Source organism: Phaeoacremonium minimum (genome assembly GCF_000392275.1).
Source record: "Phaeoacremonium minimum UCRPA7 unplaced genomic scaffold PA7_03_scaffold_108, whole genome shotgun sequence".
Taxonomy (NCBI): Eukaryota; Fungi; Ascomycota; class Sordariomycetes; order Togniniales; family Togniniaceae; genus Phaeoacremonium; species Phaeoacremonium minimum.
The window spans coordinates 95,436-123,013 of record NW_006921015.1 but is presented as its reverse complement, the minus strand read 5'-3'; the positions used below and the strand labels follow the sequence as shown (position 1 = coordinate 123,013).

The following is a 27,578-nucleotide window of genomic DNA, read 5'->3' as shown; positions in this document are numbered from 1 at the left end:
ACTTGGCCGACCTAGGCCCAGCGCGAAGAGTCTGTGAATTTAATCAGCAAACATTGTTGATGTCTATGGTGGGGACAGTCAGGCTAAGACACAACTTACTTGTCAACAAAGTAGCATCCCCACCACGTTATGTTTCTTATTTTTGCCTCGTCTTCTGACAAGAACCCAGTTGCAATCCATTTCGAACAGTCCAAATGTAGCCCAAGATTGTGTGCCATTCTAGTTGCATTGCCTAGAACTGTTACCAAGAATGTCTTTCACAAGATTATGTATACAGCACTTACCGCAATACAGCCACCCCAGAGCCTCTTTACCATCTGACATAAGACGCAGAGCTAGGAGGCACGCAGCCTGGACAGTTGTGACAGTGGGTGCCTCGCTTTCGTACAAGAGAAGAATCTTAGCTTGCTCGCAGAATGCTTCGCCAGCCGTGCTCGGATCCTCCGGGTTGGAACAAAGCTCGGGAAGATCAGAGTATCGCGAGGCTATAGCGAATATTGATGACAATAGAAGAGGCGAACAGTAACGTCCATCATCTTCACCCTTGAAGCTCTTCAGAAAACTATTTTTGTGGACGACATAATTCCAGGGATTTTGCCAGCGCCAGTACAACTCAAGCAACTCTTCTTGAACCTCACTGGACACCGTCACAAGCTTTCCGAGCTGAACCGTTGCAGCCAAGCCTTGTCTTCGCGCCTTTATGGATGGCAAGTGGGCTGTGGCGTTGCGAGTTGGCTCTTGAACTAGGTTGTAAGAGCTTTGTGAGCCAAAATAATGGAGCTGGCCATCATCGATAACAGTAAGACGACCAACACGGCCAGTCAACTCTGTTAGAGGGTCTGTCTCGTCCTCTTCTTGTGAGGATTCGGACTCATGTGTTTCCAATGCCTGTGTATCGAGACTATGAGAACTAGCAGATGCGATCTGCGAGCCCAAGGAGACCAACTGGGCCTCCAGCTGGCTTATCCGGGTTTGTAAAGACTCCACATATTTCTTGCTTGGCGTTCTAACAGTTATAGAAATAGATTGATCAGATTTTAGCTATTCATTTTGCATGCATAGCCACGGAAGTGCTTACCTGCGTTTGTTCTCTGCATGCTGATATTCGCAATCGCTTCCCCTTTTCACACAAGGGCCACAGACTGGCTGCTTACCATCGCACTACAGCGACATAACGCGTCAATATCGACCAGCTTTCTAGGGGCGTACAATGGGGGAGCTGATCATACTTACACGCATGCGCTTTCCGCGACAAGCAAGACAGGCTGTAGATACGCGTTGCCTCTTTGTGCCTTCATGCTGTGAATGGGATTGAGTCCATGGCGCTAACATGATCTGAAGTATGTGGATTCAAATGTACGACCGTTAGACAACTCCGCGCTCAGTTTTTCATCAACCAAAGAGTCACGCAAGCCCTCGCGCAATATAGATACGATTGTCTCGATTTATCGGGGTTCTCAAGATACCGCCAATAGTAGGTAATTTGATAACATAATCACACTAATGCACCAAAGTCAAACCTCCACATTCTTATCTTATCATCCATCCCACCACCGCGGCATGGGATATCACTAGCGCAGCTACTTTCAAATGCCGAAAAGCAGATCCTATGTTAAGTGCTCCACTGATTGCAACGGCGGCCTCTCAGGGCTCAGCTGCATAGAATACAGGCCTGGCGGGATACCTGTTCACGCGTAGGCTAAGCTGATCGGGCCGGCAGTAATGTCCAACGGTGTCAAGGTTCTGCTTCGCTTTGACCTTCTCCGCGAGATCAACATCAGCATACAAGATGCCCTCTTCGCCGGGCGGGAGGCGCTTGACTAGCTCTTGACCCCAAGGAGAATAGATCATGCTAAAGCCACCACCGCTACCAGACTTATTGGTGGCGTATCCGAACTCGTCCAGGCGACAACGCTTCTTCGATTCTTCACTGACAACCTGCGTGCACACCATGACGAAACAAGTGCCTTCGAGAGCAAGAATTTGCGAAAATGTCAGACTAATATCATCGGTGATGTGACCCGGCCAATCCGGATCGGGCTTGCCGTCCTTGAGAGGGTGCGGCCACAGAGGCGGCCAGCTAGATACGTGCAGGTCCACGTCCTGTTCGTATTCGTAGTATCGCAGAAGAGTTTGAGTATGCTCCCAGCAATTCAGGCCACCGATTTTGACTTTTGGGAATACCGTACTTGGTGCAACACTCTGCAGTGATTCACCTTGGCCGTCACCCCAGTAGGCACGTTCGACGTGTGTTGGCTTGATCTTGCGGCGGTGGTGCACGATGTCTCCATTCTCATCGATGAAGGACTAACTTAAAGGTCAGCGTAATGAAAGAGGCGGTAAATATTAACGTCAAGTTCTTAAGAAAAAAACGAAAAAAAAAGTGGTGTGATTGTCTACCTGTGCGATGTACAGAGTTCCTCTATACCGTTCACTATAGCCGAGCACGACGAAGATGCCTGCCTCCTTGACAGCCGCACAAATTCGCTTCATTTCGTCCGAGTCTTTCTCAAGAGAATTGCGGAAATACTCGTCCATGAAAGCTGCATTGTCAGTTGGAGACTTGGCCCAGATGCTCCTTGTGCCCCTGAGTGTCAGCTTACGGTGATCATAAGGGAAATGGCTCTTAGTGCCCGCGATCCAAGCGACTTACCATGGATACCCAGGAATAAAGACCTCAGGAAAGCCGACAACATTGGCGCCCTGCTTCGCAGCTTCTTCAATCAGTGCGATGGACTTGGTAACGCCTCCTTCAAGATCATTCCAGGCCGGCTCAGCTTGGATGGCAGCAATCTTGAGTTTGGGAGCCATGATTGTCCCTGTAGAATAGATTCTTAAAGTCAGTTGGTAGCTAGTGGAAGAAACTGTCTTTGAGTTCTTGGTAGTTATGTTCCTAGAAAGCATTGAAGAATTCTGTATCTTATATAACATGCCATAATGCCACTTCGCTTGTTGACCCAGATCAGCCTTCCAATGGGCTCGTCCCGGTTGAGCAATATCCTATCTTGACTTTCTAAGCCTTCGTAACCAGAATAGCATTGATATTGCAAGCCTATCTGGTTTCATCTGATTCACCACGACGGTTGAGCAGTACCCTATCGCACATGTTGATCGTTGTTCTGATGTAAAAGTCACAGGTTGGCATCTCATTGGCCAATGGCTCGATATGGATGACGCCCAAGTCGAGTCTCACTGGCTCCATGATGTGGGGTTAGGCCTGCGTAGATCCGCAAGGGGCGTGGACCCACCCCCGGGCCAGCTTTATCCTATCTGCTCGACCAATCCACATCCACATCCAAAATCAATGTGTTAAGACTTTTCGCTGGGGTGCTTGAGGTTAATTAGTGAGAAGAGTCATGATTTCATGGCAGAATAGTAGTACGATTCTTCTCGTCTGGTACTACCACGGCTGCCGGAATAACATCTATTACAATCTTGGTAGGGAGCCCTCAATAGCCGTAGTGTGGATCCACCATGAGGTCCCGCCCTTCTCTAGTAGTCCAAATCTGGCCGCAGAGTGAAATGAGGATGTGGTCTGGCAAGATAAATGTCCACGAGCTGTCAGGAGTTTTGAGGCCCAGCTAGTCCAGTAATACTGTCAACAAGAAAAGAAAAACTTCGACGGTTGAGATGGAGCTAGAATCTGCAATTCCGGCATGGCTCAAGACAGAACGTACATTATCCGCAAAGACTCCTCCAGGATTTAAGCCTCCATTTGAGCTATACACTTCGCGCTTTCCAAGAGACACTAAAGACTTGACTTTGGCTGTCATTGGCGCTCAATACGCAGCGAGAGATGTGTACGATGGTCAGGCTGTCGAAACGATTTCTTCATATGTTACCTCGGACATAGTGGATGTTGGCTCACGTCCCGGATTCTTCGAAGTCGCTGCCGAGACAGATATGGATGGGTTCTATAACATTGCTGTTTTAGCTTATTGGCCGAGTAGAGTGGCCTTTGAGGAGTGGTCAACAACAAGTGGATTCCACAAATGGTGGGCCACTGTAGACCGAGAAGTTCAACAGCAACAGGGTTGGTTCTTGGAGGTATTTTTTCCTACTATCGAACGTTTTGAGACGGTCTTCTCCACAACAGTCCCAGAAGGCGCAGCTCATTTGAGAGAGAGCATCAGTGGCCCAATTCAAGAGCACGTCTACTGGGGAAGTATGCGAGATCGCCTTCCTATCTCTCAAGTCGACAGTCTCGATAAACAGGCGGCTTATATTCCATGTGGGGAGTTGTCCTCGAAGAGTCGAGAGGCTCGACAACGCGTCCGTATCTCTGGCACAAGAAACCTTGCAGTCATTAGATCTGGTCAAGACTGGTCAGCAACAATTCCCGAGGAGCGCAATCTTTACCTGGATTCAATGCACCCGACACTTGCCAAGGGCATGCAATATCTCCGAGATAACGGCGATGAGGTGGGATGCATCAGCTGCCGGTTTATGGATATTGTCGATCCCGTAAATCTTCAAGCTAAGAAAGATCGGACCTTTGGGCTGGCATATTTTGATTGTCTTGGATCTCTGGAAAGCTGGAGCAAAAGCCATCCAACTCACATAGCCATTTTTGGTGAATTCGCCAAATACGCTAAGAAGCTGGGTGACAAGATGAGCTTGAGATTGTTCCATGAGGTGCTTGTTCTTGAGCCAGAGCAACAATTGTTTGAGTATATCAATTGTCACAGAAGGACAGGCATGCTGAACAAATTATAGATTGTAAATACCAATCATATTTAGCTGTTTTGTGGGGATCAAATTGAACTGAGGCTTGAAACAGATTGTTGAAGTTACCGGTGATACTGGTTTCCCAGGGTTCAAAACCTCTCGTGAATAAACGAGAAGAAACCCCTGGTTACCAATCGTTTCTTTCTTTTAGGGATCGCTCTATCTCGGTGTTTTCAATCAGCGTAATTTAATCAGTTCATCAGGCAAACCCAAGTTACATCCTTCGCCATTCATAAACCCATGGATATAGCACTCCCCAACCAGATAGAAAGAACCTGTGAAAGCCTTGCTCTTTCTAAGGAGAAAAGGAACCACGCCCCCGTCAAAAATGCTAATTCTATCCCCTTTTCGTGCTTGTGGTGGCGCAACTCCAAGATACCCTTTTCCAGTTAGTACAAACTTCCACCCAGCCAGGTTTTCCTGAAGTGCAAGGAAATAGTTCTGGCCCGACAACCACAGCGCATCTTTATCTCTGGTAGACCCTAATCTTTCACCAACTCCTTTCCGTTGCCTTTTCTTGTTCTTACTTTTTTTAGGCTTCTTACCTATATACTCACACAATGCCATATATGAATCATGCATGTCATGACCTTTGATTCGCTCTTTGAGAGCTCCTGCAATGGGCACTTGCCACCTAAGGTCTTCATATTGAGTTGGTGAAGCGAGTCTGACCATCTCATCGATCTCATTTAGGTACGATACGAGCTCTTGCGGTAAGTTCGATGTAGTACTCACAGCCGTGATTGTGTCGACCTTGACGCCATGCACTCTTAGCTCAAAGTCATTAGTGGCCTGGGCGTAATCAATTCGAGGCTCAGTAAGTCTTGAAGCAGCGCATGGCATCCCTTGGCCTGATAATGAACGAAGACTGTTCTGCCTTTGGGTTGTCCAGTCTGGAATCCAGGATGGAATCTTCACCCCTGGCGGTCTACCGAGTCCAGCACAGTGAAGCAAGTCCATCACTTTGCCCTGCCTAATGAACGCCCAACTGTATTGCCTTACAAGAGACTCGAAACTGATATCGTAATCAAGCACAAATTCCGGCTTATTTCCATCAATGGCAAGCCCGAGGAGGAGAAAAGTTGGTCGTGCTGCAGAGTCGATTCTGTATAGCGAAAGTTCTCGAGTAATTCATGCATGGGTCTGCGTTGATGTTGGGCCTCGAGTTCCCACTGCGTTGCTAGTTGTAGAAACATTTTCCACGTTATGCTTGGTACCGTGCACGGTTTAGTCGGCAGAGTTTGCGAACCACGTTCAATGATTTTGATAGCGGTAAACAGGTCGTTCCACTCCACCATCCACTTGCCGCATATTACTCGTATGCTAACTGCAGTGACAACCTCTTGAATGATCCACGCTCTTCGAAACCATGGTCGCTCAAAAAAATTCAATATGTGTTCCCAGATGGGATCATCTGCTGGTGGTGTGCCTGTCTTGACCCAGTGAGAAGGTATCGTTGCGAGCTCCTATGGCCATTCTTCGGGTAAAGTCCCTAGAGCTTCATTGACACGAACTTGCATTAGCGCCTCTAAGGCACGGTCGCCATTCTCGTCAGTTCCCAAGCAGGCAAGAACACATGTTGCACGCTTGGAAATATGCGGGAGGATGCGGACTTGCTCGACATTTTTTTTAATGTCTTTCTGGTTGATACAGACCGCATCGGCCCATAGCAGTAACGGTTGTGTCTCGTGTGGTAAGGAGTGTAAAGTCGAATACATCGACAACGTCATTTCGACACTACCTTCTGGGGTCCAAAGCAAATGAGACAGCTCCGTAAAGCCCCAAGTATACGAGACTGCTTGGAAGCTGCTTGCACGTTGAAGGGGTGTTTGAAAAACGACAGCACGAAATTGATCATCTTCGGTTCCGGGGTGTACCAGAAGTAAGCGTATTTCGTCTTGAACTAGACGATTGTAGGAGTAAAACAAGATATTGCCCTGATCTTCCAAAGGAAATGCAATCTTGAAGAAGCTAGGAGATTGGCAGGCATTCATCTGAAGCTGCTCCTGGGGGACGTTTTTGAGCGCACTGATGTTATAATCGGGATCAATTTGAAGTCCAAGAATACCGAAGCGATACAGAGTCAAAGTGGTGAATGGCGCTAACAAATGCATCTACTGATGCGTCCCGAAGGGCACGGTTCCACGGTGCATCGGTTACTTCTTCTTGGCTGGCCGTAAGTATAAAGTCGCCTTGGAGCAGAAACTGGTTATACACTTAATATTGCCTAATTTTATCTGACGTGAAAAGCTCAGCGGTGGGCTAACCTTAAATCCATCGTCTCGGATCGGTAGAAAGGCGAAGACCGGCTGGGTGTTCAATGCGGGCGACACCTCTAAATCCAAGATTGGAAAGGCCAACAAGATCTGGGATTCTGAACAGCCAGGCCGCTTCTCCTCTTCTGGTAGTTGGGGCAGGTTATGTGTGGTAACAACATAACGCGAGGTTGTACTTCCCCTGTGCAACAGCCTGATTGTACTTCCATTCTCATGGATATCGCTGCGCCAAAGGACTTCACTCTAAACTTTCTGGGCGCCCTGCTCGACTCTAATTTCGATTCTTCTCAGTTTTCGAGTGAAAATAAGCACCTGGGGGCTGAGCGTTTGAAAGTCCTCGATGATTTTTGCTTCATCGCAACTCTCTGAGAGTTGGAGGTAGAATGAGGTACAGCCAGGTATCTTTGATTCAGGGAAATCAGCCCAGGTGGGGGCAACAAGGCCAATGCTGCCTTGAGACCGGTCTAATTTGAAGGTGAAGTCGCGTGAGGAAATATAGATCGCTGTAGCAACCTTGAAGACCGATTTGAATCCAATCCCCTTCTCGCCAATGTGACGGATAGATCTGCCAAGCCCAGCCTTTGTGCTCTTACCAATATCACAAATTGCCCGAACACTGCTCTCTGTGAGCCAACTTCGTTGCAATCTACTCTTAGGCTCCCCCGCTTGTACGTAAAGCTCAGAGTCGGGCTTTCGCATTCGTATTTGTTGTCATCGGCATTTTGAATCAATTCAAACAAAAACTGACTGTCTTTATCGTATAGCTGATCAGATAGACTGTGTATTGATTAGGAGCAGTCATTTGGAGCCAAAAGGAATGAATATTGGTACATAGTTAGAGCCTGCTGCAGCTTCTCACCGATATGGCCCCCAATCCTTCCATTTGGAGTATTTCCATTGCTTATGTCTTCGATAAGGGTTCTCGCGGCCGAATTCGGAGTCATTGTGTGAGCATGAAACGTGCAGAATTGACAGAGACGCGGTCAATAGTCAAACACTCCAGAATAATGTCATAGTAGCCTATATTTTTCAAGCTGAGATGGACGGAAGAAAGGGCTGTCGATGCGATTCGTCAGTTCCCTGTTGCGGCCAATTCCATGTTATCATGCAGCAAAGACGCCTAGGTACTGTACTCAATAAACTGTACAGTACCTGGTAAGTAGGCAGTTTCTTTTGGGGGCTGTGACTTGGGGCGCAGTCAAGCCATTATTGCGCTACAGCTGCAGAGCGGTGCGCCGCAACAAGGTTGCAATGAGACAACTCCGCATCAGCAGGTCCAAATCCGCACAACATGACAGGTTCGATTTGCCTGTATAATGTCTTACACCACCCTCCATCGCATCTTAGCCACCACAAGTGGTCGTCACGACCCAATCGTGAGGTGCTTCCGCACGTACGCTTAGCAGTTACTACAAGTAGAACTAGCATAAAGCCCCAAGATTCGGCCACGCGGCAGATGTGCTTTTATTAGTTTTTTTTTCTATGTAGAATGACGAATCGGCCGGGACTATATAGACATTTTCCCCATGTGCACTAAAAGACATCCATAGGTAGACCTGAACAAGCATTGCTTGCAGAGTTGCTTAAAAGCGGGCATTGTAGGCTCCCTCCGCCTTGGATACGCACATGAATGAGGATGCTCTACTCCACCTTTCCGACATTTAAAGATATACAATAATCATGGCAATGATGACCAATAATCAGAGTGTACCCGACTCTTTAACAGCAACCTCATGCTCCTCTAACAACGAGTTCTCACTCGAAAATGTGGTGGGCATGTTCCTCACACTTAGCCTCTGCTTGCTCACACAGCCTTACGGGAGCCTTTTCTACAGTCCCCCGCACGATGACGACTGCCACACGATCATGCCGTGGACTTTCGTATTCTGGCGGCTCAATCCTTTGGCATGTGTGTCCGAGGCTATTGTGATCTACTTCACTTTGGTGCAGGCGTTTAGCTTGGCGGTGAAGAGCGGAATCGCTTCCAGAGCTATCTCGTCGCTTCCCATTCTATCGCATCAGCAGCGATCGAAACCGTCGATGGAAGAGGCACTGGCATGTAAATGCTGCGGCACTACTTCTCCTCCGAGCCAACGATCATTACGGTGACCAGCGTGGTAATCATGATCTGCTTAAAAGACTGCTATCGCCAAGCTTCTTGAGCGAGACAGCGTCCGAAACCGAGAGTCGTGGGACTGTGCCTGTACGAACAAGCAACCTATTGCCCGGCCAATCATCAGACCGAATAGAAATGCAGAGGAGCGCAGCAGTAGCGACATCACCCGAGCCGGAACTTGGCGTGTCACGACGACGGATGAGCTTGCTTGAAGCAGGTATGACGGTGGAAGATAATCTTTCCGATGAAAAGCTCTCTCAACTTCGTAAAGCTCTTGGAACAAACGTTCTGGCCCATCGAGAGAAATGGGTGGATTTGGTAACCATCTTTTCTGTCCTTGTAGTCATGGTCAAACTTTCTGCAATAACACTCCCCTGGGACATCCGGGTCGCTTCAGCCTTTCTTCTGACGGGATGGTCATCGGTCCAGCTGTTGCTCTATCTTTTTCACCTTCACGAACTCGACGACAACGTGGCAGTCTTGGTTATCAAAACAGCCTGTACACATAAAGTAGAGCTAGAAAACAAGTTGATTGGCGTGATCATCTCAGTAGTGATTGCAGGCCCCTTAATTTACCTTGGATATTGTGCTGGATTTAGGAGCTTCTATGCAATTCTATTCCACCACGAGACCAGCTTTGAAGAGGGATATTTTCAAGGGCCGGTCCTTTGTGTCTACATGCTCGCCTTTATCATAGTTATATTTGTTCCCCCTATGATCCTTTCTGGAATCATTCTGGTCATTGCCTTCAAACTTTTCCATATGAACAATGGTTGGATAGTAGCATTCGCGATATTCAACTCTGGTGTACTTGGCTTTGGCTATTTTTCCGTGTTGGACAAGGCTAGGAAAGCCGAAGGGGCTTCACAATGGATATTCGTCACAACCAACATTGTGGCTTGTTTTGGAGTCATTGTCACGATCTGGGGTTTTCTCCTAGGTCCAGCGAGATTAAACACATTCAGACGTGGCTTGGAAAATGCTATCGTGGTCAACACTATTCTAGCATTCTACGTCTTTGCTGAACTTCTTTGCTTCTATAATCCCTCGGGAACATACAAACCCGCGTTTCTCGATTCTTTGGGATGACCCAATGGCAGCGTTAGAGTCAGTCAACTAAGCCTTCATTCCCTCCTTCCTATCCACCCAGTCACGAGACTATCGTCGATAAAGACCGCGGTTACTCAGAGCTCAGCCTCGTCGATGTTCTGGATGAACAGAACGAAGAACCTCACAGAGTTGATGTGACCATTCACATTAGCCTTTTCGTTTATAGTATGAATTGCATCCAAACCGGGCTCGCTCTCGTCGGCGTCGAAGCTTGGATCGAAGCGAAAGATGTGCTCTGTCAAGTCCCAGAAGAACCTCGTATCTGTATTGCCTGTGAGAATACCCGGAGCTTTGGCCAGCTGGTCAGCATACGGCATACATTTGGATTTTAGCATGACAGGACTCGGCGAATTTAGCTTCGTCTCATAAGGGTGACGTGAGAGCACTCTAACCAGGGATGAGAGCATGAAGTAGACTCAATCTCAAGAAATGTGATTACTCACTGACGATAGTCTCCTCGCCAAATACGGCGCGAACGCTGCCGGCAAGGATGGAAAATGGGCTGACGCCAGAGCCATCAGCCGGCGTAACAGGCGCAGGATTAAGGCCAAAACCCACGCGGGTCGAAAGGATAATCGAGGATGACTCCTCCTTGCCGTCGAAAGCATGTAGAGTGAGATTGTACTTGTTGGCTACATTACTCGCGATCTGGGTCAGTCTATCGCGGACGACATCAATCGTTTCGCCGATGTTAACACGGTGGTTGATGACGGCCCTAACGCGCTCGGGCAGAGCGTTGACCTTGGCGCCACCCGAAATGATATCAACAGCCTGCGAAGTTTGCATGAGATACTTGACGTCCGGGCCCTGTTTAGCAGCCTCGAGTGCAAGATGGTCTGGCTTGCGACGGACGCTACCATGGCACCCATGCTGTAAAGATGAGGCAGGTCGGCGCTGTGCAAGTAACTTCCTGAGCTTGGTAGGGAACTCGGGTGAGTGTGCTGCACCACAGTGGAGCTGTGTATAGTAAGGATTCCTCTCGTCCAAGTGCGTGGGATACTGGGTGGCCTCGATCTCGGTGATAAGCTCGCTGAGAATGCCAATACCGGTGTGATCCTGCGGGATTGATGAATGCCCCCCTGGAGTGCGGATGACGATTTCGACATTGGTAGCGCCCTTCTCTGTTGTGGCAGGCTTCGCGAAGAGGGTTCCCCAGGCTTTTTCGAAACGCGCCCCTTCGTCTACCAGCGCGGCCAGGCCGCCGCTACTACCATAGCGATCACGAATGACAGATGACAGGTTGCCGGCGCCATGGTAGCCAAAGGACTCTTCATCGTAGCCGAAGGAAAGCAAAATAGTGCGCCGGGGCTGGAAACCGGCTCCCAGCAGCAACTCCGTAGCTTCAAGGATGGCAGTGAGCTGATCTTTGCAGTCACTCGCTCCACGGCCCCAAACAAACTTGCCATCGTACACACCGCTCCAAGGAGGATAGGTCCATGCGTCAATAGTGTCAGCGGGTACAGGGACGGTGTCTTGGTGGGCCATTAGCAGCGTGGGTTTAAGCTGAGACTCGCTGCCATTCCATGTATATAATAAACCATGCGTATTCACCTTTTCGACTTTCAGAGTTTTGTGAGTTAACGGGAAAGTCTTCTGGAGATAGTCATAGAAATCGAAGAAAACTTCCCATCTTGAATCTTCGCCCACCTCTCCTAGATCATCGAAGGTCTCCGTCTTGATCTTCACGGCTCCCGACCAACGTTCAACCGAGGCATTGCGGAAAGCAGAATCAGACAGGTACTTATAGGCCTTGTCCAGCTCCGAACTTGTGTTTGTAGGCAGAAGTGCAGCCGGCTGCGCACATATAGCCGGAGAGCTGACCGGCGTATGTTGGCGATTAGCAATCCAGGATGATGAATTTGGATAGGTTATTGAGAACAAATAGGCTGCCAACGCGAGTGGAACGAGCAACCAAGGCATTTTCCAACCGAGGCGCCTTGATAACGGCACATCTCGTTCATAGCTAGGTCCATTTGTGAACGACATAGGAGTTGAGGTAGCAAGGGCTTCTGCTTTCTCCTTCATAGCGATCAGATCAATCGTAACAATTATGGGACTAGGTGACGGCTCTTTATTCGAAGACCTGAAGCCGATTTAAAAACCGTCCAGGACAGACCAGTTGAGAACAGTGAAGTGATGATGTTAGCGGGGTAAAGAAGAACAAATCATTACCGCGTAACGTCTCGACGTGATGATAAGGTAATAGATAAAGGCGACCGACACTTGCTGCCTTAGTAAACTCTAGAGGTGTGCGATCATGTGCGATCATGGATTGAATGTCGCAATAATGGCCGAATAGTCCTTTGCCGCTGCTGCTGTTGGGCCTATCATAGGAGCGAGAACCTGGCTGTGCGTTTCCATGCTGCAGATCACCCAATCCTTACGAGCGCAGCTAGCAGTTTATCCCGAGCCGGCCATACCGAGCAAGTCACACCAGATAAGTCATACCGAACAGGTCGCAGCGAACAAGCCAACTGAACGCAAAGGATACTCTGGTTTAATAATTGCAGTGATTTTGACACAGATTTGTTTAATTCAATCTTAGCTCTTAGCAAAGAGGTAGTTAGTTTCTATTTTACTTGAGAGCTATTACCTAAATTGATGATTACTGCGGAGTACGAACAGCCTTGTGTTGTGATTGGTCTCATTTGTCTAAATCATCTACCTTCAACCCTGCTTCAAGTCTTATACTGTCAATCTTCTAGCTTATTCACTCTGGAAAGTCACACTCCAGTGCGCGGGTCTCAAAGACCTCTGCTGTCTCCTTGAACTCGTCAGCCCTACTCCTCATCCCGCCTATAGACTCCTTTCCGAGGGGCATTCTCAGCATAGGCTTGCCATCTTTACTGAGTGTCGGGTCCAGAACCTCCTTTACGATCGCAGCAGCGACTCTTTTAGGGTCCAGACTCTGATTTCCATGTAGCATCGACAGCCCTTTTAGAGTGTGGTCAACCATGGTGTCCTTGTATGTCTCAGGCATCGCGGCAAATAGCTCTGGCTTAGCTGGATCAATGAGGGATGTGCGCATACCCCCAGGCTCAGCGAGCAAGACCCGGATGCCGAAGTTGGCAACTTCCTTCTGAAGCGCTTCGGATACTCCTTCGACGGCGAACTTGGAGGCGCCGTAGATAGCGATACCTGCGTGCGCAAACCAAAACTCGCCGCTGCTCACATTGACGATGGTTCCAGCTCTTCGTTCTCGCATAGACGGTATTATGGTCTGCGATGCACGAATTGGCCCAAACAAATTCGCGGCCAGCATCTTCTGCATGATTCCCGTAGACTGAGTCTCCAGTGGGCCTACTGTGCCATATCCTGCGTTATTAACGAGCACATCAATTGGACCGTACTTGGCAGCAGTTTCTGCGATGACCTTCTCAACATCGGGGCCGGCTGTATCGAGAGCTATCCATTGACCACCCCGCCCTTGGATCTCGGCCACTAAGCTTGGTGTTTTGTCTGGCCGACGAGAGGACGCAATTACAATTTGGCCCGCGTCTAAGACAGCTCGTGCTAATTCAAGCCCGAGACCACTGGAACAGCCTGTGATAAACCATTGCATCGTGAAGGTTGGTGATATTTCGTGGAAAGAAGAGTATATCTTAAATCAAATGTTTATGTTGCAATGATCAATGAACTGTGCCCAAATCTGTGATGGCCAAGAATAAGTAAGCCCACAGTGTAATAGGTTATGTCTATTTATACTTTTATTCTCAGACGTTCTACGCAAGTCGTTCGTCCGGGCCGGTTGTTCTTGTGTTGACTTGGCGAATTTCCGGTCTACGGTAGCTCGCTCTTGTCCGAGCTGGTGGTGCATTCCCAGCAACCCCAGAAAACTCTATCAGTCTTTGGGCTGACCAATGTCCAATTGCGTCGCTGGGAAATCCCGAGATTCGATCACGTGTGCGGACGGAGGACGGAGCAATGGACGGAAACGCCTGTGTTAGCCAACCATCTGGCCCTGTTTGTCCGCCTTCTCCACTTAGGGTCGGCGTTTCTTCGAGTCCAGAGTACGGCGACCTGGAGAGTGCCGTTCTTCATACATAGCAATATTTCATACACAATAATGGCTGAACCCGGATCCAGTTTGCCCGCCCTATCCTTCCCGTGGCCATCGAAAGTGATCCGAAAAGGCACACGGAGCTGCGTTGAATGTGCGATATGAGGTTTCTTTCCCGATTTCTGTCCTTAATTCAAGCAACGACAGTCTTTCAATCCTATTTGACTCATACTAATCCTCCTGGCTAGGCCGCCGTCGCAAAATACGTTGCTACTTTAGCCAAGAGCATTCCAGCTGTCGTCCATGTATCATTCGCGGATCTCGATGTGTCGGTCAAAGGGAACCGATAAATGTTGTAAACCGGGCCTCATCCGCTGTGCGAGCCATACCGTTGAGGGCAGCAGGCCAAACAGCACAGAAGCAGAATGCGCCGTTGCCCAGCCAGCAACTCGATCAGAATTCAGACATAATCCCACCAGGTGATGGCATTGACCAGCGAGTTCCAATTGTATCAGTTCTTCGCAATGCTGAAGTAAGTTACTCTCTGCTTTAGCCAAACTCCATCCTAAGACGTTGAGGTATTGCATAGCGATATCTCGGATTTCTCAAGCGAAATGAAAGCCTTGCCAAGCAATGTAAATGCCATAGGGGACCCTGTTGTCAAAGCGAAACTCATCTGCGAGACACTACGCGCAGCCTTACCTAGCTATGATGCCATGGTTCTGATGTTTGCGAACAATGGAGCTTGGTGGCGTAACTACCGAATGAAAATACGTGCATTCTCTGGAGCACCAGCCGCCGAATCCATAGAAGACTTTGCAGCACGAGTCTATACAACCGGAAACCCGAGCGATCTGGGCACTCTTGCCGTTGCTTTCGCCCGCAGTGCATCCGACGGCGACGATTTATATGCCCTCGTTGAGAGTCTGGTCACATCAGAGTTCACATATATGACTACAGTCGAAGGCTTGGGGTGTCTAGTACTACTAGCCAAAGTGCACAAGGACATTGGTCAACCTCGAAAAGCATGGATGTTGTGGCGGAAAGCCATGACATTCGCGCAGGTAATGGTATCGTGCATTCTAATCCAACCCACGGTCAGTTCTAACGGACTTTTCAGGGCCTGTACCAGATAGATGCCAAATCTCCGGCGCAGAGCGGCATCTGGTGGGAAATCTACCTTGGCGATCGCATGACCAGCATGCTAATTGGTCTTCCTTACGGATTCAACGATATGCACTTTGGCGACACGGTGGCAAATATTATCAAGACATCGCCGTCTCCAATGCTTCGTCTCAGCTTCAGTGCTGCTCTGCTCGCCGGGAAGGTTATAGACCGGGATGTGTCACCGAACAGCCCATCGTTTGCCTATGCCATGGACCTGGACGAGCAGATGATCAAAGTGGCAACAGTTATGCCAGATAGTTGGTGGGATGTACCAAGCGAACCTCATGATGCAGAATCGGACGATCTTAGGCAAAGACTTGTGCTGCAGTTTTACTTCTTCCACGTCAAACTATACATTCATCTTCCATTCATTGGACAGTCCTCTACAGAAGCTTCTTACCACGTCAGCAGGCTTAAGTCCATGGAGGCGGCTCGCGAACTGTTGAGACGATATAACACGTTTCGATGCGAGGTTTACGGTTCATGTCTCTATGAGTGCAGGACATGCGATTTTATCGCTTTCACCGCTGTTGTCGTTCTAATGATATGCACATCTCGGCCATCAGAACAGATGGGATCTCAGAATTCCAAGGAGGACTCCGATCTAGTTACTGTTACGGAGGGCATCCTTGAGAAGCAAGAGATAAAGGGTTGTAGAATTGCGCGTCAATCTCGAGAGACGATCCAGTTCCTATCAGGCAGGGAGATTGTCACTATGCAATCGACCTTCCGCCAATCCAACGGCATTCGCATTCCCTATTTTGGCACCGTCGTCAAGCGGCCCTTGGATCCCAAACCTGCATCCGCACAATTCCCGTTCGCGCAGAGTAGCGGCGGTTCTTCTGAGCCCATCCAATCAAGCTTTCCGCCACCAAACGACAGAACTCTACCTTTGTCGACGGATCCGTACAATATCGAGTATTGGAGACCTGAAACTCCCCCCTTAATCTCAGCCGACTCATCCTGGGGTGTCGGAAACAATTCCAACGATAGCATGGGTTTGTGGTCCGACTCCTCGATGCTGGAAATCGATCAAGATTGGACTACACTAATAGATTTTACGCCATCTTGATCAATTTCTTTCTTTCTGATACAGATAACCACGGGATTTCGCACGTAACTACCAAACGCCAAAATCGAACGTCTTAAGGTCTCGCAAAGGCTTTTCTATACTGTTCATAAACTCATTTCACATGGCTCAAATCTCTATTCGTTCATTTCATTGGTCTCTGCGTTTGAAGACTTAATCCTGTCCCATTGCAGTAAACGTTGAAGTCGTACACTCAGATCAGAGTACCAATCACATATATGTGATAATGTCCGACCCTTCTAAACTCTGTTCACGGACTTATGGTGGAACAAGATAGTCCTGTTTTCTCCGCGCCCGTGTCAATTCATCTTTGTCACCCTTGACCTGCTTCAGATACTCTTGGAACGCTTTTTGGCGCTCCACTGCTGCCTTAACATGGATCATTTTGACTCGCACCATGTCTTTGCCCCTTTGTTGCGGCATTGTGTGACTTTTCCTCGCCGGCTCATGTAAACTGACCTCTGCACTTGAAACAGCGTTCTGTAGGATGTTACGAATCTCGCGTCCATTGAGGTTGTCACAATTTTCAATGAGGTAATCGGTAGCTGAGGTGTCCACTGAGATAGTTCCCGTCTCTTCGAATTTGTGCACTAACTTGTCCAGGATATTTGCTTTTGTCTCCTTTGACAGAGGGAGATAAGCAATTGGACATGTTATCCGGGAGATGAATGAATCATCAAGATGGCCTGGTCGATTCGTGGTCAGGAACAGAACACCTTTGTAGTACTCCATCGTTCGGAGAAAAACAGTAGAGAGACTGTTCCGGTCGAGGTCTCCCTCTCGCCTTTGCTCGAGAAACAGGTCTGCTTCGTCAATAAGGAGGATCGCGTCCCATTTCGCAGCCAATGAGAACCAGGTTCGGAGGACAGTCTCCGAATTGCCATGCAAGCCCATATTGACGGGTTGTCCCATAAAACTGGTCCCTCCCAAGTCCTGGGCTGTTAGAGTGAGCAGTGGACGCCCGGTATCGTTTGCCACACACTCGACAGTCAGTGTTTTGCCCGTTCCAGGCGGTCCATAGAGGAGGAATATTTGACCTTCGCCCTTGCCGGCAATGAAGTCCGAACTCATTGCAACTCGCTGTTCGCCTTTTGGGCGCACCGTACGAAGAATTTCTTTATCGATGTCTCGTACTAAGACCAACTCTGATCCCAATTGATTGGGAGGAGAGATTGGGGGACCGTCACTGATCTTGTCCATGTCAAAAACCAACCAGCTTTTTGATTTCAGAGCAAGACCACCAATCTGCGACGGCAATAATCGATATACTTCGTCGATTCTCTGGAAGTCCTGGCTGTTATGGGTGTCAAAATTCGTAATATCAGCGAATTTCTTCCCACCCCCTCCATCATCAATCAGTTGGAGCCCAGGGTAGCCTGCCCGTTGGCCATATCCAACTGGCGTTCTTTGTTGATTGTACGCGTCTGAATCAACAATGATTGGACCTTGATATCCCCGAACCGGATCGTCGTACTCACGATATGCTACTTTGCGTGGTTCGGCTAGAATAGAAAGGTACTTGCGACCCATGTTTTCCAGTTTATTGCGGAATGCACCACCGTCCAGCTGGTCCTGTAGGAGAGCAGGAATGATTGGAAGACTTTGCACCGGCTTGAACCCCTTGAAGCTCTGGATGATGGCTGCATGTGCTACACGTTGAAATTTCGTGCCGGTGTATGCTATACTCCATGCAGAAATCTCCATACAATCATGTACGCCTTCTTGTAGAGTGTTATTCATGCCTGCTTGCTTTGGCTTATATAGCCAGTTCACAACAACACAGCCTGACCTGTCATTGTTCCCTGTGGGTCCCTGAAGGTCGTATAATCCATCCTGGAGGAAGGCTGAGTGGTTCACATAAATGTATGTGCCCGGTCTGAATAAATACCAAAGAGACTCGTAGTTAATAAGTGGCTCGGGGCTTGATAGGGGAGGAAAGATAGGTGCCACTTTGTTTCGATACATAGGGGCCAGAAGCCGAAGCAAGATTGCGATATCCCTGGCCGTTGACTCATTACAGCGACGTTGAGCCAGTTCGCCTAGGTCTAACTGTCCCTGTAGCAACTTGGGGATCTCTTCGGCTCCACAATCTCCGATTTCTAAGTTCAACGGGCCTGACGGGTTTGATTGTTGGTATGTCTTGAGATACTCCTTCAGTTCGCCGAAATAATACATCAATGCAACGAAGTTGTCCTGGTCGCTTTTGAAAAAGTCGTAACGCCCTAACTGGCCTGGGTAATAATCCAATAGCAACTTCATGACTTCAACAAGATTTTGGGAATTGAGGATCAGTGACGGCCAGTCATAACTTATGACAGTTGCATCTCTTCCTAACTCGAAATCGACAGGGTTTTCTTTCCATGTTTGCGCTGTATTTCCGAGCCTTGGAATTCTATTTTCAACCACTGCATAAGCGCAGTATGTAATCACTGTTGTTTGATCCACTTCTTTGTCGAGTTCTGAGTTGGAGAGACCGTCCACGACACCCTTCCAAGGCTGGTCTTTGTAATACTGTTGCCAAGCTCCACCTTTCTGTTCTTGAGTCATTAAACAATATAGCACACCTTCGTGTGCTTGTCGTTTGTCGTCTGAGACTTTATGCTGGGCTTTCGGGGCGTCTGCCTCCGTGCTAGGTAATACCTCGCCAGCCCTGCCGTAGTAACCACCACCATTATAGTTCAGTGAATCGAATTGATCTGCGCCATAGTCCACTAGATTTAGACCACCATGTTCTCGACCCAATGCGTGAGTCCCTGCGGATGAAGAAACCACCAAAGGAACAGAGGAGTTGGGAGGTGCTCGACTTGTGCGGGCCTGCATTCCACCACTCATCTGACCTAGATTCTGACCTTCGTCGATATGTCCCGGCGTAGAGGCCATTTCGACGGTGATCTAACCTTCCAATTGATCTACGTCGGTAATCACTGATGCCTGTTAGGTAAATCTTATGAAGTGTGAGTTATAGAGACTCTCCTGAGCGCGGCCAAGCGTGTTGATAGATCGAGAAAAGGCCACGAGACATTGGCGAGACTGGCTTGGGAGACAGGTATAATAATTCAATATCGCAACTAGCCACACTAGAATATGCTGAGGGTGGACTGGGTGCATAAGCGGCTAACTCTCAGGCTCAGCTTTGGGGGCTGTGACAGCAGGGGCAATGGCCTGTCTCATGCAGGCTGTAGGATCGGCGTCGCTGATTCGAAGGAGCCTGTAGGCTGCTTGGGCATCGCGTAAATCGTATTTGTATTGGCAAATACTTACAGGGTTATTACCGCGAATAACGGTAACACTCAGCCCAAAGCAGTCCTCTCGCCTCTACGGCCCCCAAGTATCCATTGAACACTGCCAATGCAGCTCATGCTGAGGCAGCCTGATTGACAACCCAACACGACAGTCCTATATGAAAACTAGCGTTCCATCTCACGATCGCTACAAGAAAGGCTTAACCTAATGAAAATCCCGAGCATCTTCTCCAATCAGATAATGGACTGACTTTGTTTTTCCAATCTCTGATGGAAACTGCTCTTGCCATCGCAGGTGTGATTCTTGCCTGGAAAGGCATAGTCGACTTTGGAGGCGTTATATTGGAAATCGTTGAGGATGACTCGGGTCACCGCGACGGACTCTTGCTCCGGCTTGAAGCATCGCACTTCGTGCTCACGGACTGGGGAGACTACTGGGGCCCAGATCGCGAAGATGGAAAGTTTCACTCTTTCGACCCAGGCAGGAAGGCTCTCATCGCCCGGATCATATCGCGACTCCACGACTCACGTCGCAAAGCACTGGAACGATTAAGAGACTACAACAAGATCCCCAAAGACGGTGGCAGCGAGAAATCATTTTCCAAGCTTTTGGTACAAGTCAAAAGCGCCTCAAAGAAAGTTAAAGACAAAGGACGTTGGATGGCGCACGATAAGAATATGCTCAATGACCTTGTTAACGAGACATTTGAGCTATATCGCAATTTGAATTACTTGACGTACGAGTCACCCAAATTCTTGTCTAGCATCCTGTCCGACGTATACTCTTCATCTATTGAGGCTGTCATCAACAAAGCGGAAAAAAGAGGCGAGGAGGTTCTGAGATCGGTGAACAGTCATCCTCAACCAGAGTCCCAAAGACTGGAGGATGTTCCTGTTGAGCAGATTCTGACAACTCGCTCTGCCGAGTCAATGACATCAACCACACAAATAGAAATATTTCAAGATAACATAGGCCTTGCCTTTCACTTCTACGGCGACTCCCGTGTTCCGGAAGCAATTTCGATGTGGTGGAATGAAGACGATCCGAGCATACTGTTACTTCAAACTTCAGACGCTGCAGATGACGAAACTTCTGCTCTCACATGTGCGATGGTCTACTATCTTGCGCGTTGCCACAAAGTCATATACAGTTTTCCAACTGAAACGTACGGCAAGCCAGTTGAAGGGTTCTTGGAGATGCTCCGAAGCTTACTTCGGAGCTTAATGTCGCTTGGGGGCTCTTCAGAATTTGGCAGCATCACACTTCCTCCTGGTTTCAGCACCATCCAAATGGACAATGGATCCAATGTAACTGAGACAGGTCAACATCTGATTGATAATATTGCAAAAGTCGTATTGGAACTTGCTCTCAACCATGGGATGCGCATTGTAATAATCGTCGATCGAATGGATCTCATAGAGGACGGCCCGGAGCTATCGCCATTCATCACATCCTTTGCATCGGCGCTTCAGGCAACATATCACGCTTCGCAAACGTCAATCAAAGTTCTCTTCGGATATAAGGGACGGTCGACATTGTTATCGAGCTGCCTACCGGATGAGGGGCATTGCGATTTCACCGACCGTCCGGTTCAGACTGTCAACATCATGCAGGAGCTAGCATTTCATCTCCATGATGATGAAGATATGCGGCCAGACAAACCGGCCATGATCAATATTTGATGCCGGTCGCCAAGGGTCTACTTTTCGCTATAGATTTTGTATAACCAGCCCAATATATATTTTACCTAACGCCTCGTTCAAAGCTTTCTCCTTCAACCTATGCGGCGTGTGTTTCCCATGCTGCTTAGTCTAATTTGATAGCTGTTCAAAGTTTACCGCCCCAGGAGCTCGTTGTTTCTCTCTCCGTGCAAGAGCCAGAAACTTCTTGACGCGACTTTGAGGCTTTTCAAAAGTGGGGGATGACCCTTTGATCCGTGTGACCAAGCTATCCCATGCGTCAAGATCGAGTGTATCGGGGTATATTACCGACATCTTCGCCCTCTCGCACAACTCCAGCAGTGTCGACGTCCCGCCTACAACATCCACACTAGCTCCCAGATCGATAAGCTTTGCTGCCGCTCTCCACCTCACTCTTTCGATGAGTGTAGCCAGCAGCGGCTGCTTTGCGTCGCCACCGACTTCTATGTTGAGGTCAGCGCCCAAATCCCTCAGCGCGCCCATGCATTGGAGATTAGCTTCGTGCTCCGCAGCGTAGAGCATTGGCGGCAGACCATCCTTGTCAGGCTGGTTGACATCCGCATGCCCGCCCTCGACGAGGTCAGTCACCGTCTGTGCAAGTCCATGTGCCGCAGCGAGGTGAAGCGCCGAGACGCCGCAGGGCTCCTCGCGACGAAGCAGCATGATGTTGACCTCGGCACCCCTCTCAAGCAATCGCTTGGCGACTCCGGCCTGCTTGGAGATTATGGCCTGGTGCAAAGGCGCCAGGGTGACGCACCCGTCGACTTGAGCATTCGCGCGGTCCCTGGCATCGCGGAAGCAGCTCAGGCCGTGCGGGGAGAGGCCTAGGGACTGCGCATTCACGTCGCACCCGTGGTCCAACAGAAAGTCGACCGTGTCCAGGTGGCCGAACTGCGCGGCGCGGTGCAGGGGCGTCCAGAAGCGCGAATGCATTTGTCGGTCCCTAAGATCGAATGGCCCCGGAATGTATCGTACCGTCCTGCCACCGCGGTCCACGTCGCGGTTGATGGAGTAGACGTCTAACGGAGCGTGCCGGGTGCCTTCGAGATCGCATGCAGAGATCCATCGCTTCAATGTCCCTGTGCGGCCAAACTCGGCAGCCCAGAAGACGACATCATAATTCTCCTGAGATACCTGGGTCTCATAGAGGAGCCGGCCAACAGACTTGTGCAGGCGTCGACTGGCTCGCGACAGGGCAGACACGTCCTGCTGGCGAGGGCAGAACCATGCAATGAGTGCCAGCAACTCAAATGGCAGACGGTAGATGAGCGGGGCCAATGACTTGCGGTCGTCGACATCCATGTCTATGGTTCTCTCTGGCTGGTTAGATGTGAGCATTAAGGCTAAGTAGGAGTTCCGTAATGTTGTTAGGCGTACGTATAGTTCCAAGGTTACTTAATAGGTAGGTACCTAGGTAAGCACCTCGTGTCAGCCATGCAATCCCCGCAACTCAATCAGTCAATTGATGGCCTGCATGCCTTCCTGCATCTCCAGACAGCATCGGCACAATGATGATCGAATTCGTCTTTGTTACATACAACTACATACTCAACTGCTCAAGCAAATCACGAGAGATCAAAACACATGCGATTGCATGGCATTGATTGGCCTATTGAGGCTGTGCTGGATGAGCCTTACTGCCTAACTATGATTCAGTGGCTCAGCTTATTCATATAAGTCCTCTCAGCCCACTTGCAATGCTGCGAGGCGCAATCAACCTTCCATTCATTGTTCACACCTACACATTCGCGATCTCAAAAACATGATAGAAGATACGGCAATGGTGTGAATTGACTCCCCAACACCATCCCCACACTGCTGCCCATCTACCACCAGTTGTACCCTTCGCCCAACCGGCCAATGCCGGAGCCGGCGAAATGGCAGCACTCCGAGGAAGACGCCTTTGACCTCAGCGTCTTCAAGGCGCTTAGCAACACGGCGACGGCTGTCTGTACGTGTACTTCGCAGGGCCCGAGCGCCTGGTCTACTATTTCGATCGCCGCGAGTGTCGTAGGAATTCTGCTGTCGAGCTTTGGGAATTACTTTTCCAGATCGAAAAAGACCTCTCTATAGCTAAGAGTTCCTAAAGGGCCTATTGATCATAAGAGGACTTTTTATGGAATGTAGTGTAGACATTAAATCATGATCAGGTGCCTATGTAAAGCCATGTAGCTCTATCACTGCCCGGAAAACTTCATCAGGCCTTCCTTGCAACTCCGCCTCGAGACATGTGGAAACATGGAAGTTCATGATGAGACAAAGACTCAGATCGACCATGCACTTGTATCTATCCTTGCTGCTTCACACGCAATGCATCTCACTAGAACCATCGCCACAATCTCCTCCGCTGCCATGCCCGCCGCACATGTATGCCGCTAACTCTCGAATCAATCCACATATTGTTTCCTACCAAGGCTATCTACCCTATCATTACAGCAGTCCAAGGCAATGCTTCTCAGAACAGACGGCTACGAGACAAAATTAGCACCTCGTCTAAGTCCCTAACCAGCTTCCCATTCCACCATCCAACTTTCCCATCCTCAAGTCCCATAGCATGCCCTTTGACATCTGATACCCGCCCAATCAACACGCACTCGCCCTCCCACGTCCCATCTCTCGCTCGCTCGCACAGTGTATAGAGAGAGTACAGCAATCAGGCGTGCAAAGAAGTGCAAACAAGACACAAAACAAGAGCCCTATGCACCTTACGTCGAAATCGAACCATTTCTCCCGTTTCCAAGACTCTGCGCGTTTCGGGGCGTGTGAAGTTGGGTGGGGCCCGCCCCTCGAACCTCGAATCCTCCGCAGCAGCCAATCGTAAGGACGCAATTTGGCTGACGTAACCTCCCCTGACAATTCGCCAGCGAACTGCGAAGGCATGAAGGGGATCTTCGTCGTCTGAAGTCTCGGAGTCTTGTCCGGGAATGGCTTCAGTATGGTTTTGGTAGGGCAATGAATTAGGTCTGTGAAGTAGTAGATCAAAAAAGGCAATTGCGCTCAGTAGTCAAGTTAGGTATCACAAGTCAGATCACCAACTGGAGAGCCCATCAGATGCAGTCAGATTACTTGTGAATTGAAGTCTAGATTGTAATGTAATGGATATGTTTACGCTACATACATGTATGAAGATATGTGACAAGGTATACCGCTTCTATCTTTCTCTCTTTTCACTGCTCTTCTACTCAAGCGAACTGGGCATCAGAGCAGAGCAGAGCAAGGATGAAAGTGAAGACTGTGAATCTAGATTATCATCCCGCGATGCAAAACCAACTTCCTCTCCCGCCACTCTGACTCTCGGCATCTCCAGAAAGGCTAAACTAGTACAGCCAGTCAAAAGACACCATCTCCTCGTCCCCATGTGACTCTCTTGCTGCAGCTTCTTCCAGACCGTCATGTCTTGTTGCTCCGTAGTCCATATTTAGATTGACAGATAGATGGGACCCGCCGACGTTGACACCTGTATACCAACAAAACTCCGTAGAAGCGATGGAGAGAATAAGCCAATATGTCACACACACATGATGCAGCAGTAATCAGTTTCGTCTTTTTGCGTCCGGCGCACCGAGGAGAAAAGTTATCGACTTGAGGCGGGGAAGAGCCTTGGCCAACGATTTACTCTGTCCGCAAAGAGGATGAAGAAAAAGGAAAAGCGATCGGTCGGTCGAGTAGGAGCTTAGAAGTTCTCTTTACCCCACACGAATGAGAAGCTATCCGAATAATTAGTGCATGTCTCCTGGACAATAGTAACAATTAACTTACCCAGGCTCACTGTACTTGTTGCAGAAGATATGCAGCGTGCTACCAAGACCCTTCGGACCGCAGAAGAAGACACCCGCCTCGGCCGGCGTGTGTAATTTCCTGATACCACGGAAGATCATATCCCAGTTGGGTCTGCCAAAGTTGGTCGGCGCACGGAGACCAGTGATGGCGTCCTTGTCGGCGTTGGCGTCGTTGATCATGATATTCGTTGCGTCATCAGCTTTGATCTTAGCAGTCAAGTAGGTGTGAATCTCGATACGGTTGTCGACGTCCTGAGCCTCGATGGCGAGCAGCAGCGAGCGGAACCATTCGAATGATCCGAAATCTCTGCAGATCCAGAAGAAGTAGACCTTTGTGAGCCGTGTCTTCTTCTGCGGGTAGTTCATTCGGTACCAAATGGATTTCAGGATAGATGCGAAGGGTGTCACACCGATACCAGCACCACACAGGATCGAGATCTCATACTTGAACACGTCCTCGGAAGCGGAGCCGAAGGGACCGTCAACGTAGACTCGGGGGAGCACTCGTCGCAGGGCGGGATCGACATCGTTGTTCTCGTTGTTGACGCCAACCACCGCAGAGCCTCCAGCTTTTTTGTCCCACTCGCAGCCCAAAGCTTTCGAAACTGCCCGGGTGAAGTCACCAACCACACGCATGTGGATGGAGATGTAATCCTCCTCGGGCGCACTGGTCAGCGTGAACGGGTGATATTGCCAGATGGAGACCTCCGGGCAGTTGAAGAAGATGTACTGTCCCGCTCGGGTCTTGGTGTGCTCCTTCTTGATCTGAATCTCACAGACATTGCTGGGGTGCTGAACGACCTTTGAGATGTAGGTCTTGTGGCGGCCACGCATCTCACGAGCCACACGCTCAGCCAAGTAGACGAAGCCTCCATACATCCAGTACTGCCAGAAGACACCGACAGCCTGGGTACCGACAGAGATACAGAACGGGGCGAAGTCGGGTTGAATCATGCAGAACGCTCCGTGCATGGCCCAGAACAAAAAGAAGACGATGAACATGTGGTGGGTGTACCAGAATCGCTCGTAGTTGGCACGTCGTGGCTTCTCAACCGAGGTAATGACCATTCCCATCAACGCAATCAACATCACATAACCTGTCCAGCCCGGTCCCGACACAAAGTTGGCCAGCAGCCAGCCATAAATTCCGAGATTGTTCTTGGCGGCAATCTGAGCAAAGTTGTTCCAGTGAGCAATCGTGTGCACCCAGGACCAGAAGACAATCGACCAGGCCGTCGTGATGTGGAATGTAATGTTCTTGTCGAACTGGACGATGCCATTGAGCGGTGTCTGTCTGGCCAAAGAAATGAACGTCCTGCAGACGGGGAACAGAATCATAGCCACATCGAAATGGAGAACCAACGCGGCGGATCTAGCAATCATGTAAGTTGGTCCAAATGTACTCCGCGCTACTTGCAGGTTGTCTTTGACTGCGTAATTGACGAAACCGAAGGCGAAAATCAATCCGTGTAGTGCCATAAAGACGACCACAAACCTGTGGAAGTAATTAGCAATTTCTCCTCAACCAACCACGATGTTCTCGGATGAGACTTTGGAGAAAGACGTACACTCTTCGGTAGCCCTCGTTGATCATCCATCGATCGAACTTCTCTTTGCCTGACAGAGCCTTTTGCCTCTCCTGTGTCATCTCTCCGGACAACAGCATCCTCGTGAGTGGCGTCCATCTCGACCGCTCCGTCTGCTTCTCGTAACCTCCATCATAGTAAGACATTGTGGGCAACTATTCGTCAAGATCGAAATCGGTATGAGTCGAGGTGATTGTCCGTGAGGCCTTCCAAAGCCTACCCGATACCAAGATCCAGCCGCCCCGATGGCAATGCCTTCTACTCTCTTCCTCCCCTGGAGTGAATTCCTCCTCTCTTGAATTAACGGTGGATGATTATCTTCTCTCGAGTCCCAATTCCAAACAAGTAAATCGATCTGGTATATTCAGAGCCTGCTGAACTGGCGCAAATGCATCGATAGAGAGCGTCGGTTGTTGAAGAGAATACAGTTGTAAAATGATACAGCGCTAGATTATTGGAAAGACCGTGAGAGGAAGTCTGCTGTTGCCGCGAGGACGAGATGGTCAGCGAACAGCAGCAACACTGCACGACAAACACAACAAACACAGCACCGCGACGAAAGGAACAAAGGAGGGCGGCGACGGCGACGGCGACGACGACGAGGGAAAGAAAGAGCGGGTGTGGGAAGAGAGAAAAGGCAAATCAAACAGGACAGACAGAGGGCAGAAGGGGGGGACGGGAAGGCGGGTGGTTATGAGAGACGCCAAGCGGGATGCTCGCCAGAAACATAAGCTGATTTCTTGTAGATCATACCTGCACACAATGCCTGCACCCGGCGGCTGC

The 27,578-nt window shown here is 49.3% G+C and overlaps 5 protein-coding genes across 5 annotated transcripts; all 5 read right to left on the bottom strand.

The window, feature by feature from the left end:
• Nucleotides 1-1,644: 1,644 nt before the first annotated feature.
• On the bottom strand, nucleotides 1,645-2,811 carry UCRPA7_1476 (putative aliphatic nitrilase protein; the record flags this gene model as incomplete). Its single annotated transcript, XM_007914056.1, has 3 exons — nucleotides 1,645-2,307; nucleotides 2,401-2,587; nucleotides 2,654-2,811. The coding sequence occupies 3 exons, from the start codon at nucleotides 2,809-2,811 to the stop codon at nucleotides 1,645-1,647; spliced, it is 1,008 nt and encodes a 335-aa protein (XP_007912247.1).
• Nucleotides 2,812-10,665: 7,854 nt separating this feature from the next.
• UCRPA7_1475 (putative carboxypeptidase s protein) lies at nucleotides 10,666-11,715 on the bottom strand (the record flags this gene model as incomplete). Its single annotated transcript, XM_007914055.1, has 1 exon — nucleotides 10,666-11,715. The coding sequence occupies one exon, from the start codon at nucleotides 11,713-11,715 to the stop codon at nucleotides 10,666-10,668; it is 1,050 nt and encodes a 349-aa protein (XP_007912246.1).
• A 1,225-nt stretch (nucleotides 11,716-12,940) lies between these two features.
• On the bottom strand, nucleotides 12,941-13,792 carry UCRPA7_1474 (putative short chain oxidoreductase protein; the record flags this gene model as incomplete). Its single annotated transcript, XM_007914054.1, has 1 exon — nucleotides 12,941-13,792. The coding sequence occupies one exon, from the start codon at nucleotides 13,790-13,792 to the stop codon at nucleotides 12,941-12,943; it is 852 nt and encodes a 283-aa protein (XP_007912245.1).
• Nucleotides 13,793-21,541: 7,749 nt separating this feature from the next.
• On the bottom strand, nucleotides 21,542-22,732 carry UCRPA7_1473 (putative serine threonine-protein phosphatase 6 regulatory ankyrin repeat subunit b protein; the record flags this gene model as incomplete). Its single annotated transcript, XM_007914053.1, has 1 exon — nucleotides 21,542-22,732. One exon carries the CDS (start codon nucleotides 22,730-22,732, stop codon nucleotides 21,542-21,544), a length of 1,191 nt encoding a protein of 396 aa, XP_007912244.1.
• A 2,371-nt stretch (nucleotides 22,733-25,103) lies between these two features.
• UCRPA7_1472 lies at nucleotides 25,104-26,941 on the bottom strand (the record flags this gene model as incomplete). Its single annotated transcript, XM_007914052.1, has 3 exons — nucleotides 25,104-25,137; nucleotides 25,190-26,704; nucleotides 26,778-26,941. The coding sequence occupies 3 exons, from the start codon at nucleotides 26,939-26,941 to the stop codon at nucleotides 25,104-25,106; spliced, it is 1,713 nt and encodes a 570-aa protein (XP_007912243.1).
• Nucleotides 26,942-27,578: the final 637 nt, after the last annotated feature.